The 17,931-nt window shown below is 38.7% G+C and overlaps 1 protein-coding gene across 1 annotated transcript in view; it reads left to right on the top strand.

Moving 5' to 3' along the window:
* The window catches only part of NAMPT (nicotinamide phosphoribosyltransferase), a 34,829-nt gene extending 17,112 nt beyond the window's left edge, over nt 1–17,717 (top strand). Inside the window, exons 4-11 of the mRNA XM_084279558.1 lie at nt 1,659–1,787; nt 2,247–2,405; nt 2,718–2,854; nt 5,317–5,542; nt 7,368–7,487; nt 12,712–12,852; nt 13,019–13,153; nt 14,834–17,717. Coding sequence (XP_084135684.1) covers nt 1,659–1,787; nt 2,247–2,405; nt 2,718–2,854; nt 5,317–5,542; nt 7,368–7,487; nt 12,712–12,852; nt 13,019–13,153; nt 14,834–14,947 — 1,161 coding nt within the window. The 3' untranslated portion in view covers nt 14,948–17,717. The remainder of the gene's footprint in view (nt 1–1,658; nt 1,788–2,246; nt 2,406–2,717; nt 2,855–5,316; nt 5,543–7,367; nt 7,488–12,711; nt 12,853–13,018; nt 13,154–14,833) is intronic.
* The last annotated feature ends 214 nt before the right edge of the window (nt 17,718–17,931 follow it).

Raw genomic sequence — 17,931 nt, 5'->3', positions numbered from 1 at the left:
CTGGGGAGGACTGTAGGGGGTCTAAGAGAAAAATTCATTTCAATTAAGTGTTGCAAATGGTAGCAAAGTAAATAAACCTGCTTTTTTTCTGAGAGGGACTTACAGAGAGGTTTGTAGAGGACTTGCATCCATTTGAAATAACTACAGATGTGAATTCAATCCATATTATTAGTTACATTACACTGTGAACTACTCTCCTCTGTATTTAAAGTAGTCTCAATCCCTCTTTGGCTAAACTGAATTAATAGGCTTTTAATGCTGCCTGTCTGTCCACACTTGAGTTTTAACGTGGTTTAATTCCCTTTCAGTACATGATTCTGGCTTAGTCAAAAGAACCCTTTCTGCATTCCTTTTCAGTATACCCGTATATTATTTTTTTTTTATCCCTTTGCACAATTTTAGAAAGAAAATGTCTGTGTGTGTGTATAAAAAAAACAGATGCAATTTCCGTTTCTTGATCTCAAATTCTTATGGCCCTCAAACTGAAGTGTATGTACCCTGTGGGTCTTTGTATGCTCTTATATGCAGCAGAGACCCTGATTCTGCTCCCTTGTCTATATTCACATACCTGCCACTGTTTGCTGTCTGGCTTGGTTACCTAGTGTGCAGTGTTAGGTAAAGATTTTTCACTTAAGTATACTTTTGTCTTCATTGACTATTTAATAAATTATTTTGAGACTTTTTGAAGGCTTCATTGTCTTTTTAAATGAGAACATGTCTCTCCAAATCTGACGATCAAACTGTATGGAATGTAAGCACACTTTGCTTCATTGTATCACACTTTGGAAGGAACTTTTAAACTGCAGCGTAGAACAGACTTCTGATGTGTTTTGGGCACTGGAGAATATGTTTTTATGCTACTTAAGAATCTGTGTAATTTCTCTGAATTGATGCAGTTTTTGTTGCCTTTAAAGAATCTCTCATGAGAAGATTTCTGTCAAAAACTATTAATATACCAAACACTTTTACGTGCTACCAGTTTGGCTTGCAAAGCTCTTCCAGAAAGCTGTAATTACTCTTTTAGAGCTACTGTTTGCCGCTTACTCTTTTTCAAAAGGCATATTTCACATAATGTTTAGTCCTTCAGGGATGAAAGACTGAATTTGAAAATGGAACGATGCTTCAAGATTAGATTTCACATTAGTGAATAATTGAGATGATAAAATACTCTTTAAAATAGATTTTAAACTGACCCTTCCCTAATAAATTAACAAAGCACACACCTAAAATAAGCAAAGCTAGAGGGTTTTTTTTTGAAGGCCTAGATTATAGCTACAGGATTTTTAGCTTACTTCATGTGAAAGCATTGAAGAAAACTGAGTTGCAAATATTTCTTCTTCTGTAGGTAGAATGTAGGTATTCTTATAGAATATTTAAGCCACCCTGAATCAATTTGCACAAGGAATGCAACTGATAATCATAATTTTGTTTAATAGAGAGACTATTTTTTAGGTTACAGGATTTCCCTCCCTTTTAGAAATGTGGGGTTTTTTAATTTATTTGGGCTGGTGGGTGTGTAAACAGACCAAATTCTTTTTAGGGTTGAAAGAAATTAAGAAAGCTATAATGGTAAACTCAGTCTAACTTTTATCCATTGCAGTCAAATAATAGAGCCTAATCTTGGCTGCTGTATAACAATATTACTGTTTTTTACACAGAAATACGATGGCCATCTTCCTATAGAAATAAAGGCTGTTCCTGAAGGGTCTGTAATTCCCAGAGGAAATGTTCTTTTCACAGTAGAAAACACAGATCCAGAGTGCTACTGGCTCACAAATTGGATTGAGGTCAGTTTTGGAAAGTTAACGTGTTTTTTCTAAATAAATATTCATGCACTTAAATTAAAGGCTCAGTGCCATATTGGTTTAAGGGGAATGTCTGGCAACTTACATTTTCACTATGCCTGGATTCTTTTTTTAGCGTTCTCACACAGACCTGGCAAGAGGTTGTAATAATTTTCCAGGAAATTCCCACCAGTATTTACCCACAGGGAAAGGAGCATGGGGGCAGTTGTGTGTCTGTAGCGTGGGAGTGATAACTCCTGAGATGGTCAATACCTGGCCTACCTTATAAAGGTTTTATGAAAACTAATTAATTTAAGGCTAAAGCAAACTGTTGGAGGCACCAGTACGTTCTGAATGGATGATTAAAATAAATAGATTTTTTTGTGCCTGATGAACTGCCAAGTGGGGATTTATAGGTCCTAAGCAAACATGCACCTAACAATGTGATTGGTTTTGTTTTAGACTATTCTTGTGCAGTCATGGTATCCAATCACAGTGGCTACAAACTCCAGAGAGCAGAAAAAGATTTTGGCCAAATATTTGCTAGAGACTTCTGGCAGCTTAGAAGGACTGGAATATAAACTGCATGACTTTGGCTACAGAGGAGTTTCTTCACAAGAGGTAGTACTGCTTATCTGATAATCTGAGAAGTCCGAACTTAACAGTCATGTCCCTGCTCAGCGGTGAAATGGTGTTTGGGTTTATTGTGGAGGGGTGGGCGATCTGGGATGGGGGTGAGTGTGTGCCTGAACTGTGAGTGTGAGACTGGGAGAGCTTTCTTCTGTATGAAAGCTGACTTTCCTCTGCAAGTGCACGAAGAGGGTACTGGTGAAATGTGAACCAAGAGTTTTGCTGTGACAAAGTACTGCTAAGTGGGGACTGGGTTTAGGCTTCTCTACTTGGTGTGGCACCTGAAATTTGCATTTTTTTCAGACTGCAGGAATAGGAGCTTCAGCTCATTTGGTGAACTTCAAAGGAACAGACACAGTAGCAGGAATTGCATTAATTAAAAAATATTATGGTACAAAAGATCCGGTTCCAGGATATTCTGTTCCAGCTGCTGAACACAGGTAAGATACTGAGCTACTGCTGAGCCTTCAACACAAGAAGGACATGGACATTTTTTGGAGTGCATCCAGAGGAGGGCCACAAAAATGAACAAAGGGCTAGAGCACCTCTCCTGTGAAGATAGTCCGAGAGAGTTTGGGTTGTTCAGCTTGGAGAGGAGAAGGCTTGTGGGGGACCTTATAGTAGCCTTCCAATACCTGAAAGGTGCCTCCAAGAAAGCTGGGGAAGAACTGTTCACAAGGGCATGTAATGGGATGTGGGGTAATGGTTTTAAACTAGAAAAGGGGAAATTTAGGTTGGACAGTAGGAAAAAATTCTTCAATACGAGAGTGGTAGATCACTGGAGCAGGTTGCCCAGAGAGGTAGTGGAGGCCCCATCCCTGGAGATGGGTCAGGCTTGATGGGGCTCTGAGAAACCTGATCTAGTGAAGATGCTCCTGCTTACTGCAGAAGGGTTGGACTGGATGACCTTTAAAGGTCCCTTCCAGCTTAACACATTCTATGATTCAATTAACACCTTTTTTCAAAGAACTTAACAAAAGATGTTTATTCTTACCCATCTTGGTATCCAGAAATATTAAGCTGTTTCACTTACATAGTATTAACAATGACTGATCCATCTGTTGAGGCTGAAGTTCAATACTGATGACCCTGTACGTTCTAGAAGCACAAAAGTGGCATGGCTGTTCTTATCTGTAAATGTGTCTTCAACGTTTTCAACTCTACTTAGACACTGATAAGGAGGTTAAATTCAGATGATTCTTTTTAGAGTGGACTTTAAAGCTTACAGGTAAAAGTAGATACTGCAGATTTGCATTAGTTGTAAACATAAAATGAACAAAAATGAAGTTGTAATTCTGGAGTCTCCTAGATCATGTTCTCCCTCCAGAAGAGGGAGTTACTTTAAAACTTCCCAACAGTGTAACTAGTTCAGGCAATGGTAGGTCTTTGATGTCTCACTAAGAATCATGAATAAATTTTAAAGACTAAGGAACTGCTCTCAAACAGTGGCTTGAGATGAGGAGCTCTCATTCTTTTATATCTGAACCTTGTACAAGTGAATGCAACTCCTTGGATTTCACCTGTATGTCTGCATACTGAAATGAGCAAAACATAAAGGAAAGAATGGTGGGGTTTTTTCTTACTGAACACAAAATCCAGTGCTTTTAGATAATGAATATTTTCACTTAGGATCACAAGACAGGTAATGGAAAGGCTTAGATGAATAACCCTCAGAGGACAGTGGTCATCTTTGAAGAAACACGGCTTCATAAAATTTTCTGGACTGCTGCTGTAATGCTGTTCTAGAGTGCCTGCTTGATCAATAGAAGTCACAAATTTTGTCTGAAATGTCTTCTCTTAGCTTCATACTACAGTTAAATCAAAAAATGATGGCCAACTATAAAGTTCTTTGTAATGAAAGCAAGAATATGGAGTCAGAGAACAAGGATCTTATACTTGTCATATTGAAGTGGTGGTATGAGAGCAGGCTAGCTTTCCCTAGTTAAACTTCATGTTATCAAAGGCAGGCTGCAGTCATCCTTTCCAAGCTGATACAAAAATGGTCTCATGCAAGAGACCTGAGCTTTTCTGGAATTATTCTACTGTTCCACAACCTCCAATGTGAGGTGGTGGTATGAGTGTGGGGCTTGCCTCTGGCATGCCACCAGGGTGGTTCCTCAGGCTGCCCCAACTTCTTGGAAATAAATTTGTTTCTCTCCCTTCGCTACTCTGATCTGATCTTGTCCACACAGCATTTTATGGTAAAAATTCAATGCCCACTACCTCTTACTTGCACCCCTGTGCTTTGTATGGGAGCACATTTAGGTGTTGACACACTAATGTCAGTTATGTCAGCTGGTCTGAGAGTTGCAGATCTGCAGATCAGCTGGCCAGTAACTTACAACCTCTCTTAGCAACTCTGTTTTATGTGCTTGCCTGTACCCTTGTACCAAGGGTAATGCCCTGAGGTTCCTCTAGAAGAATGTATGGGTGAGCATAATGGTTTTAAATTGCTATTAAAAGATAAAATAAATTCTGGCTTCTTCCAAGATTTTTCTAACGTATGCTGCTAGTTCTCTACTTCCCATTTTGTAGCCTAGAGTTGCTAGAACAGATGTTCTGTTCTTGTATCTGTAGTTGCCCAACTGTCTGAATTTCAGATTTAAAAGACAAATGCTCACAAATGTAAAAGAAATAATTTTTTAAACCACATTTGCATATGAAAGAAGATTCAGGTGTCAAGTGTTTTTCTGAGCTCCCAAAGATTAATCCAGGGTGTGTTTTTTATTTAGTATATAGTATATTTACTATCCATACAACACAGCTGATAGGCACATAGTTTATGTTGTCTTGTGATCATATTGCCTATTGTTATCTTGAACTATTATTGGTAGGAAATACAGAATGTGTGATTTCACATATAAATGCTGTTCTAATGTGGATTTTTCAATTCACTTTACAGTACCATAACAGCTTGGGGGAAAGATCATGAAAAAGATGCTTTTGAACACATAGTGACACAGTTTTCTTCAGTGCCTGTATCTGTGGTTAGTGACAGCTACGACATTTACAATGCTTGTGAAAAAATATGGGGTGATGACTTACGGCATATAATTGAAGCCCGAAGTCCAGAGGCACCACTTATTATCAGACCAGATTCTGGGAATCCCCTTGACACAGTTTTAAAGGTAATCCTTTCTTGAAATCATGTGTATACAAGATTGGGAAGGGCAATTATTTGTTTTGTAATGATGGGCTAAGAAACATAGGAAACATAATGCTGTAACTTGGTATGCGTAGTATGTAGCTGATGCTGGATAAATTGGACCTATGAAAACTGGGATCATTTAGCTCATGTCAGCACAGACATGGAAGCTTTTGCAGTGTGAATAATTTAATCTTTTTCACCAACCCCCAGATGGGTAGATGAGGTACTTAGGGATATGGTTTAGCACAGGACAGGAATGGTTGGACTCAATGATCTTAATAGTCTTTTCCAACCTCTTGATTCTGTGATTCTTAACAAAAGGTAACGGTTTTGCTGGTGTTAACGATGCTGGGATGATTCTGTAAAGAGAAACATTCATGACAAGAACAAAATGGGAAACAACTTGAGTGTTAATAAATACCAGGCCAGTAAGAATTCTTATCACCACATCTTGGTGTCCTGTATTAATGTAATCCACTTGTTTTAACACTACTGTTGTGGTTTAACCCCATCCTGTAACTGAGCACCACACAGCCAGTCCGTCATCCCTCTTCTCCCCCACCCCTAGAGAGGATGGGGAAGAGAATGGAAAAAAGAAATCATGGATTAAGATAAAGAAAGTTTAATATGTAGAGAATAATAATACGACAAGTGATACACAAATGCTCACCACCTAGGAAAATGCTGCCCCCCTGGATGCCCACCCTGTTTCCAAGCAGCAGTCCCACCTCCTGGCTCACTTCCCCGGTTATATCCGGAGCATGAGGTTATATGGTGTGGAATGTCCCTCTGTCCAGCTGGGGTCAGCTGTCCTGGCTGTGCTCTCCTAGCTTCTTGAGCACCTGGCAGGGCATAAGAAGCTGTGAAGTCCTTGATAGACACTACTATTACCTAGGAACAACTAAAACCATCAGTATGTTATCAACATAAGTCTCATACTAAATCCAGAACACAGCTCTATACCAGCTTCTAGGAAGAAAATTAGCTTTATCCCACCTGAAACCAGGACAGCTACAAATTCAAGTTTAGCACCTTTTTCTGTAAGATGTTTAGCACCCTTCTGCAAGATGTGTGTTTAAGTGGCACACAATATCCAAGTTGAAAAATGCTGCTTGCCTTAAAGCTCTTTAGAGATCATGATGATAGTTGTAGTTTTATAATAAAAACTGTTGAAACCTTTGAATTTGAGTAACTGTTAGCACTGTTTTAATAAGAAAGCAAGGAATATTTTGTTATGTTGGTACTCTGATCAAATTAGAGCCATCCAGCAGTCTAGCATATTCCCACCACCCACCCCTCCTGCCCCATTTGGGACAAACGACACACCACAAATAGGAACTTTGAATAATCTTTATCAGATCAGAGCTGATAAGAAAAACTGTTAAGTCCAGTGTTACATTTTAATTATTGGTGGCTAACAAAATCACGGAAAACTGAAAGCCACATCCACCATCTTAAAGGATGGCAGAAGAAGAGCAGAATCTTGCATTAACATTTAACAGCAAGGTCTCACAACAACCAAAGAAAGAAAGGGAAGAAGCATGGTTCTGATTAACTCTCAGGTACAAATTTGAAAGGGCCATATGGTCTGTGACTGCTTTAGTCTAATGGCTTCCACCACAATGGCTCACATGCTTTTTGTTTGTGTGACTCTGGATAGATTTAGAACAGAATATGTGGGTGTATTTATGGTTTGGGTTTTTTTTATTTTTTGAGATCTTGATGTGTGTGAAAATTGTGGTTTTTTATTGGAATGGCAGGGGGTTATTTTAATTTTGAACTGTCTGCCTTCTCTTTTCAAATAGGTCTTGGAGATCTTAGGGAAGAGGTTTCCCATTACAGAGAACTCAAAAGGCTACAAGCTGCTGCCACCGTATCTCAGAGTTATTCAAGGAGATGGTGTGGATATCAACACGTTGCAAGAGGTAGGAGATTCTGTTTGAGTGTCAGGGTGATACTGTCAATGTTGATATTTAATCTGGACTCTGCTGTGACTAGTCAGATGTTGCAGCTTCTCTGATGACCCCTCCCTGCCCTTCATTCCAGATACTAGCAGTGATACCCTAACTCTTAAAACAAATTCATTAAAACTACACAGAGAATTATTAAGATGCATCAAAAAACCTAAAAAGCATTTCCCAATCCCCCTGTTGTAACCACCTCCCACTGTCTTGCCTTTTGTTTGCTTTCATCTTGCTTGTCAAGTCTATTCAGATCAAAATCTGGCAGTGTTTGGTCCTTTCATTGATATTTAAAGCACGCTGCATGAGTGCTGTGCTATAGCAATAGTAGTAATTAACTGGCTTGGCTCGTTAGTTATGTACCATCCAAAGTCTGCTTTTGAAGGTGTGGCTTTGAAGGAGACTTTTTAAAAACAAGAGTAAGGAAGGCAAGTTCATTGTTTGGCAACTAGTAACATAAAGATTGTTGAAAGCCCAGAAAATCTGTGTAACAGATCAGACCAGGCTGAGTCAAAAGTACAATTCCATCAGGACAAAAGTTGGTTATGGAGTAGATGCAGCATGCTTCAAACTCATTGTAAATTCACCAGTATTGACTTGGTGGAGATAATAGGTAATATGATGTGGTTACAAAGGTGCAGCCTGCAGTAACTGCAGATGACAAAGAGCGTGTACAAGGGAGAGAACCTGAGTTGATTTGGTTTGTCCTGGAGGATAGTTCATCTGCAGATGTCTTAGAGTTCAAAACCAGAAATAAGTTGGATAAGTTTAAGATTAATTTTACTGGATCCTATTGACATTTGTCTTAGCTCTCTGGATTGACACATCCTTAAGAAAGTTCTCTTTTCCTCAAAATTAGGAGCAAGAGAGACATCAGGCTTGCTTTTTAGTTAATCTGAAACTATCTGCATATAAAATATGGGCACATAACATGAATGTCAAACAAACATTAGAGAACTGTTAATACTGAGATTAACTGAATTGCCAACTGTAGAGCAGTGTCACACTACAGTTTTGTTCTGCCTCCAATAGCCTTTTAGCAATTAATTTTAAGTTATTCTAAGCAAGTTAATTTTAAGTTATTTCAAGCAATTTTTTATTTTGTTACTCTTTTGTCCCATGTGGCTTTCTGAGAATAAACAGCTGTGCTTATATGCTTAACAGAACAAGCATGAGAGGTTAATAGCTGTAAAGAAAATCTTATCATTAGATACAAGGGGAAGGGACTTTTTCTTCTTTTTTTCTTGTATTTAATGAACTGCTTGTTCTTAACTAGTGTTTAACAGGACTGGTGTCTGTGTTAAGCACAGGACTGGCGCCTGTGTTAAGCAAGGCTGAGATTTTCATGACTTATGGCAGGAAAGAAACTGGAGCGTTAATTCTTTGTTGTAAGAAACTTGAAGGTTGTTTTCTGTAATTTTTACTGGACTAAATTCCTGTCCTGATCACCAAGTTCTAAATAGAGCAGGAGAATAATTCCAGCAGCCCACAGGAGAAGATAAGAGGCAGAAGAGGCAATTCTTTGTTCAGATGATCTATCTCTTCACATATTTTCCCCAACAATCACTGATTATGAGTAAATTTTACCTGTATTATGTTGTAGAAGAGGATTGAAGATCCAGTTCCACAAGACTTACAGAGTAGACAGAACTCGGTGCTTGCAAGTGCCCCATTCTTACCTCTTCTAGACTTTATAATCTTGGTGCGCACTTCATGTCAGCTTTGGTCTTTGACCTGCTGGTCATTAAACTAATTTAGCCCACAATGGAGCAGCAAACTAAGCCCTAAGTGATCAGTTTTGTGATTTAGTAATTAAGTTAGCCCTAAGAGGGGGCAGTACTCACCAGAACAATACAGGAGAGAAAATAAGCTGTTGTTTTAAGCTGGGAGAAGCAGGCACAGGAAGGAAAGAGACACTTCTCATCTGACCGTGGCAAGTTAAGGTGGAGCAAAAGGACCATGGTTTTGCTGCTTAATTTTATTAATGTTTAAATTTCAGGGATCTTTTTATCCTCTTGTGTCAGCAAAACCAAGGTTACTGTGCTGACTTTTGGAAGACCAGGTAAAAATTTCTATTGGAAAAAAAAAAGAAAAGAAGAAAAACAAAACCCCCACAAACAAACAATGTACCCCAAAGTAACCCAACCCTGAGGTACAATGTGGCCTTTTCAGAAAGGAGTTTGCATGAACAAATATTAATGTATTGTTGTGGCCACTTTTTTGTCCCATCTCATAGTCTGTGCAAGTGACAATTCTAAATACTCCATATCAACCTTAGATACTAGCCATGATTTATTGTTATGAATCAGATGAAAGGTAATGGGTACAACAGGAAAATCCAGAACGAGTAATGAATGATCAGTCTCATTTAACTATCCAAACTAGCTGAAACAACAATATAGAAAACAACTCAGAGTATAAACTGGATTTTAAAATTCTTTGTTTTAATAGGGGATGCTGGTAGAACAGGTAAGGAACCTTTTCTGACTTTTTTCTTTCACTTTCTAAATCATTCCAATCTGCTAACCCCACAATATATTACACTTTCAAAGGATTTTCTTTGAACATTCAATTTCCAGATGCCTTCAAAATTTTATACAAAGAAAATCCTCTAACCTGGAGTCACAGTTGCTGTATTAATCATGCTCATAATGGTCAGAGGAAGCTGGTCAAAACCTTGACGCCTGAACTGTTCTTCCCTTGTGGGTTTGAAAGTGAAACAAGAAAATTTCCGTATTGTTTTCCTTTGGGGGAGGCTTCACTTGTTTCAGATCTACCCCCTTTCTTCCCTGTTGCTGCTGCTGTTTGCTAGCTCTTCCCCATACCTAAGGAAGCTGTTATCTGGGCCTCTGCTGTGGGTCACTGGTAAAGGCAGAGCTGACTTTCAACTTGGTCTCAATTTCCCTTCCCTTCCACCCCTCACCAGCCAAAGATCAGTCTGAGTAAGGAAATCCCTTGGGAGAGAGAGGAAAGGTGGAAGCCAGTTCTTTACCCAAGGTAAGTGAGGAGTTGTGCCTGTGGCACAAGCTGAACAAACTATCTGTAAATGAGAGCAGGAACACTAGCTGAAAGGAAGGTCACATTTCTTCTCACTCAGGGAGAAGGTTAAGTGGCCATGGCCCAGCTATGCTGTACTTGTACTAGCATCCATTAACCTATGAGTATCAGTGAACATGAAGTCTAAGCGTCACGTGCCTTGCTAGGATGTTGTCTGTGCTACATCTTGCAGGCATGTTCAGGCAGGTTTAATGTCAGGCCTGATCTATAAAACTGGGTAAGGAAAGGAGTAGAATACATTGGCTCAGGCTTGGCCAACAGTTCTCATGGCTTCAGACTTGGTCAGCATCTGGAGAGAACTCAATCAGAGTCCAGATAGAGTTTTAACTACATTTGCCTTTTCAAAGGACAGTGTAGATAAGTAGAGTCTGTGTCTAGGCCCAGTCAGGTCTGTTTTTTATAGTGCTGTTGGGCTTTGTGCTTAAGGAGAGAGCATAGAAAAATCCCTTTTCTTACCCTTCCTTTGTTGCCTTCTGTTACTTCAGAGAGAATTTACTTAAGGGAGAATTTAATTACTTTCTGTCCTTTGTCCTCTCTGGGTACCCCTTTTAAGGGCTTCCAGGAGAACCTACTCACCTGAGAATACAGATTCTTTTTGTATATAGTCACTGTCTGGAGGGATATGATGACTGCTAAAATCCACAGGATTCTCACATGTTGAAGGGATACTTGTTCAGGACACAAACTACCAAAGGGTTCACCTGAGTGAAAGTCGTGGTTGTAGAGCCTGAGGTCTGATTCTCTTGGCATCTTGGATGAGTCTGAATAAGCTGATAATACTAGAATGAGGAAACTCACTGATGAAATCTCTACAGTGTAGTGTCTGCTAAAAATGTAGTGGGAAGATGTTCAGAGCATACCCTCAAAAGGTTATGGCTCTGCAGTCTGCCTCTCCTCTTGGCTGGCCTCATCAGCTGTTCAGACTTTTTTCTCTGAAGAGATAGTCTGCATGTGACTGAATGAATAAACAGAATACTAGTATACTCTTGCTTACAATTAGCTACCTCTTTTCCACTGTCCGAAATTGGAATGGTCTCTCTTTTCTTTGCTTATGAAACTTTAACTTTGTCCTAACTGTCCCCTAAAAACCTATCTTCACATCAGTAGCTCCTGGAACAGCCCTTTTTAGTGGTACTGTGGCATTTCCTTTTAATGCAGAAAGCTGAGACTGCACATAAAATACCAAATTTCTGACAACGTCAATCCTTTTAAAGTCTGCACTGTACTCCATAGATGACATCTTTCCATTCTGCTTCTCACATTCCTTTTTCCAGATGGATGGGGTTTTGCTGTTTCACCCACTCTCAAGTTTTCTCACCCACTTCTGTTAGTAAAATGTTCAGAAGATCAGGCACACTCTTACTGGGGCCACAACCATCATTGCAGGCTGTCATAGGGGTAACAGGTCAGGGAAACAAATCCTGGCCACCTATGAGCATGACTAAACTAGCACACATTACTCCAGGCCAGAGGATGTCATGTTTTTGTCTGGGTAGAATGAGGGTGGGGGTGGAATTATATAGTAAGTTTTATTTGACTGTTGATTGCAGTGCAGTTCACAATGATCTCTATGTGTCCGAGAAGGTGGCAAAGGAGACTTTTGGAGCAGCTTTTTGTATTGCCATTTCCCATCTTTGAAATGGCTTATCTAACTCTAGGCAATGTGATTTTTCATGAGGGCTGCTCTGTTGAAGCCATTGGTCAAAGTGGGGGTAATAGTTTTGTCGAGCTGATGAGCAAGGTGACTTTCGTTTCAGGATCCTGCTATACTTTGAGGTCTTCCCATAACTCTGGGAAAACAGAAGGCTCTGAAATACTCCTACTACGTCTTTCCTTTAGAGCTCTGATTGGACACTGCATTACTGTGCTACCCTAGTTGGGAAGTACGCATGCCAGTATGAGAACAGTTTTACAGTAAAAACTTTCTATAATGATGTTTTGCGGGAATTCCAAATAAAAATGCAAACAGTGTAGCCAGTATTGACAGAATTGTTACATATGTCTCCTGGAAACTGAATGTTAGTTGGTTTAATTGTCTGTAAAAGCGTCTTGTTTAAGTAGTAAAGCATTTTTATGGAAGAATAGCATGGCCTAAAAGTACATTCCATCATAATTTTCTTTTTCTTATTAGATTGTGGAGGGAATGAAGAAGAATAAATGGAGTATTGAGAATATTGCCTTTGGATCTGGTGGAGCTTTGTTGCAGAAACTAACCAGAGATCTCTTAAACTGTTCCTTCAAATGTAGTTACGTGGTGACCAACGGTCTTGGGGTATGTCTTTGTACTACTTCTACCATTATGTTTTCAGTAGAGGCCTGCCTACTTGAAAAACTGTTTGACAACTCCTGTTACATTAGCACCATCTGCATGAGGTACATGAAGTACACGAGCTCCACAAAGCCCTTTCCTCTTAAAAAAACCCCTTTTTTCATTTTAGGTAAATGTCTTCAAGGATCCAGTTGCTGATCCGAACAAAAGGTCAAAGAAAGGACGACTGTCATTGCATAGGACACCGGCTGGAGATTATGTGACGCTTGAAGAAGGCAAGGGAGACCTTGAGGAGTATGGACAGGTATGAATTTCCAAAATGTATTGCATCGTTCTTCATCCAAAATAGACCAAGGAAAAGGTTTTAACTTAATTTTAGAATTGATTTTTTTTTACTGTCATTTTGTTCATCCCCCATCTTATTACCTCAGAAGCAGACTCACTGCCAAATTCAGTAAGTGCAGAATTGTAGAATGCCAATTGAATGTTCAGGTTTTACAGTTAGAGAGATCTTTCTCTTTTGCTTGTCTTCAGAAGCAAGAGAATATTGATGCTTTTTCCCAAAATTAACGTCTCAGTGTTGCAGAACGTATGCAAGCCAAGTGGTTTTGGATCAGCTGTATTGTACAATTTGAGTAGTTACCCAAATTGGAGGTGGGAGAGGAGCAGAAGTAATGAAAACTTGGTTTTATTTCCCCATTGGGATTTTTAAACAGTTCCTTCAGTTGCCCAGTTTTTAAAGATGTAAATTTAAACCAGGAATTTGGTTTCCCTGATAATTCTCTACAATTGCAAAATGAAATGCTATTTTGTTAACATAAGCACAAACTTTATGCCAGCATCAGGCTTTCAGTTTGATCTGTCTTGTGTCTTCAGCATGCAAGTAATAAAATGCTTAACTGCATGTTGAGTCTCTTCCTGAATTAAGAGGCCTGAACAGAAGTTACTGAATTGTACTTCAGCTTTTAAAAGCTGGAAGCTTCTTGAGTTTCCTTGTATGCAGAAGCACTTTGCTACTAGGCTGAGGGCTGCTACTAGGCATACTGCTTTCTGCAGCAGTAAGGATAAAACTGAACTTCCTCTGAGAAATTTCAAGGCAGGAAACAGTTACATGCATTCTACATAGTGGGCTCCGGATGCAAAGATTAAAGAAAAAACAACGTTGAAAGTTTATATATATAAGCACATGCATGTATATATGCTTGTGATGCAGATTTTTACATATGCATATGTAGAGAGAGAGGGAGTTAATGGTGAGAAATCTCTTCAAAAACAAATTGCAAGACTTAGGGTCTGAAACTAGGCAATAGGTAGTTCCTTTGGTTTTAACAGGTGAAATAAGTGCTGAAGAAATTTTCTGTCCTGGGGTGTATAGAGAGGGTTATTTTTGTAGTGCAGCTTCAGTACACTTTTGTGGGGCCGTTTCCCTGAAGCCACATGTCTTTGCAATAGGTCATCAAGCGTAGCAGCAGCTCAACATCACTCTTGTGCTAACTTCTCTTCCGTGTGCCATTTGCAAGCCCTTCTTGGTGCGCTGTTTCACCCAATGTGTGTGCAAAGGCACCTGCAAATAAAGATTTTATTTTATTTTTTGTTACTTTTCCCCCCATAGTTGCCCTAGGGGAAATAAAGATTTCATTTTAAACCTCTGTAATTGAATTGTATCTTAATTGGTTGAGTGGCTTCTTTATTACTAGCTGCTCTACCAGGGCGTATTTAGCATGTGTGGTTTTGACGTTGGCCAGACGTGGACAACTGACTTTAGGGGACTATTTGGCACAGATCTTCCATCTGCACGCAGGGCAGCTGAAATCCTTTCTTCTGTCTAATGATTAGCAAAAGGTGTCAGAAGCAGCTGGGCAAAGATTCAGTATCCTGACAGTCTGAAGCTCTAGTCTTACCAGACGGGATTTGGGCTTTCACTCACGCGGTTGTGTAACCTGTGCGGTTTGCTCAGTTGCTGAAACCCTGGTGTTTCTTGCAGGATCTCCTTCACACCGTATTTAAGAATGGAAAGGTAACAAAGTCATATTCATTTGATGAAGTAAGACAAAATGCCAGGCTGAAGAACAGTGAACTAGAAATGGCGTCTCACTAAGTTTCATTCCACGTCCGTGTATGTGTGTGTGTAACAAGTACGTACTGCATAGCTACTGGGTTTGTTGTACAGATTTGTGTGTTTGTGTTTTATGACATTGTAGCCAAATTATTTGTTGGTTTATGGACATACTGCCCTATCTTTTGCCAGTCTTTAGAAAAGAAGAAATCAGGAAATGGTACTAACATTGTAAAACATATTTAATGCTAAAGTGTGCTTTTTAGGGCCCTTTGCCAGTAGTGATTCAATCTGGTATTGATCTTTTCACAAATGAGACAGAGCTGAGAAACTTTTTTATATATAACAGAATATCACAAAATGGATTTACATAAAATTATCATGATTGCTTTATGTTTATATTTAACTTGTATTTTTGTACAAACAAGATTGTGTAAAATATATTTAAAGTTTCAATAATTAAGTCTTTCCAACTTTTCATGATTTTTATGAGCACAGACTTTCAAGAAAATATTTGGTGGGGGGGAAATCCATTGCCTTTTGTCCATTAATCAGCAAATAAAACATGGCCTTAAAGTTTGTTGTGGCATTGTACCATTTGACGACTACATCAGGACTCGTATCTCCTTAAGATCCCATAGAATTGCTGACCTCACCGTTTCTTGTAGTTGTCCGTTTTAGTAAATCTACATTAAAGAAAATTACTGTTCTTACTAGAAGGTTTGGGTACTACAGACCTTGCTGGCACAGTAAGGTATGTAAATGAAATGCCAAATTTAAAAGGATTCTCTACTGCAACTGAACTTGCCAAGTCTGTCCCGCTTGGCATATGCACCTCAATATTTTAAGAGTAAAGTTTTTAAGAGATCTCCTCTTCCACTATAGAATATATGTGTAAAATACTGAAATATGGAAGCGGTGTATTTTAAAATAATTACACTTCTGGGTTTATTTTTCATATACTGTAAGTGACATGACTTTAAAGCAAAATACTGGACTGGGTAGTGCACTTTTTTACTTTTTTGTATTTTTTTCATTGATTTGCCTTTTGTCAGACTGGATGTTAAATTGTAAAAATGTGTAACTATTTTTGTTAACAACTTTAATAAAACTTTATGCTAGCCAAACTCCTACATGAATGGCAGACCTGTTTCCCCTTCTCACCCCGTCTCACTGGGGTAAGGAGGGGCTTTTATTTTGCAGAGGGTAACTGTAAAACAATACATGTGAGAGAGACTTTTGAACTGTTCGCACTTGATTGTATTTGCTCTCTGCATATGCTTGATTTGAATATCTGCTGGAAAACAAAACTGTTCAGGATTTTATTTGAGAAGCTATGTAGTAACCTCGGAGATGTTTAATAGTACTGTAGGATGGCTCTCGCTAGAAAAGTACCTCCCTTAAACAGCAAAAGCAAACGGCTCCTGTGTTATGCTGGTGATCGGCTGTCAGCCAGTGGCTTCATATACTGATGTAATTAATGCTTCTAATTAGTAAATGTTGTTACAGAAAAATCCTCTCAAATAATTTAAGCCTATGAAACTTTATAAAACACGCTTTTAAAGGAAGATTGAAAAGCCATACTTCATTGCTCTTACTCTCTCGCCAAAAAGGGCCACATCAAAGCACCCATAAGATTTCCAGGGTTTGTGGTTAAGATGTTTATGCCCAGTCTCAATAGTTCTTGTTAATAAAAACTTGTTCTCCACTTGTAGTGTATGTAATTATACATTTAAGTGATGTATTGTTTCAAAAATAGTGCTTTAGTTAAGACTCCAAATGCTGACCTTTCACACTGAGGAACTGCCTTCCCTTTGCTATTAATTATATTGTTTGTATTTGGCCAGGAAAGACTTTAAATCTGGACCTAGGATCAGTAGCAGGTAAATAGTACAGAGCCTATTTCACTCCTCCACATGTGTACTAGGGAATTTTCTGATGTATGGTTTAAAAAAAAAAATAAAGTAAATGCTGCTTTCATTCTGTACCAATAAAAGTTTTGATAACTCTTGACTACCCATAACTGCTATTTTTGTACTTGAGAGCTGAGGAGATGCTGTGGAAGCACTATTTCCTTGTGTACCATGAAATACACGACTAATTGTTCAGTATTGTCTAAAACTTTTAGCTTATTAGTTGGAGACTGGAAGCAAATTGTCTACATGTGCATGTCGCTTTCAGGAAGCTGTCATGTCACTCATTTTATTAAATGTTAATATCTTGGGGGGGAAGAAAAAGAAAAACACCTGGTGCTATTCAGACCTGAATATGTGTCTCTGTTTGGCAGTTTGACATTCTGGGCATCAAGGAGTTGACAGAAATTACAGCAGTGTTTGAACCATACAATATTCTAATTCTTCCACATGAAAGCAAACAGCATGTTTGAGTTTGCTTTAAATTACTAGATTTGTAGTCATTGATATATTTTAATTATCCCCGTTTCATAATATAATGCAGTATTTGTATTTAAAAATAGGAATTGGGAGTTTTGTGTTAATACTTTTATTTGTAACCATATTTAGCATAAGAAATGGATTTTATAAGACTTTTTCTTGAGCTGCATGATTATGAGAAGATGCTTTTTTTTGGTACTTAGAAAGATCTGAGGAGAGAACAGAAGAGTACTTAACTGCTTGGTTTGCCAAAATCAAAACAAAGCTTAAAACAGTTTTTTCTTATAGGTTTTTACATTCCTTCTTAACTTGTTTAGTGAAGAATATTTATTCCTCACTTCAATCCTCTGTTAAAGTAATTTTAATGTACTTGGCATCAAATACCAGTATGTAATACACATGGAAATAAAGTTTAGTTCTGGCAGTGAAAATAATAGCCATCTGACTGTGTCTTCAAGTTGTGATGTTGGGCATCAGATTTCATCCCTGTGCTCTTCGTTGCCAAACACAGACTGGGCGCAGAGCTGTGCTGTCATTGCAGTCTGCTGGAGCAAAGCTGCTCCATTGGCTTGCAGCAGTTTGTGGTTAAGTGATTGAATTTACAGTCAGCTCAGTTCTGGAGAAGAGAAGGGA

Source organism: Gallinula chloropus, assembly GCF_964237585.1.
Source record: "Gallinula chloropus genome assembly, chromosome: 1".
Taxonomy (NCBI): Eukaryota; Metazoa; Chordata; class Aves; order Gruiformes; family Rallidae; genus Gallinula; species Gallinula chloropus.
Note: the sequence above shows the minus strand (reverse complement) of the source record. Positions and strands in the feature narration are given on the sequence as shown.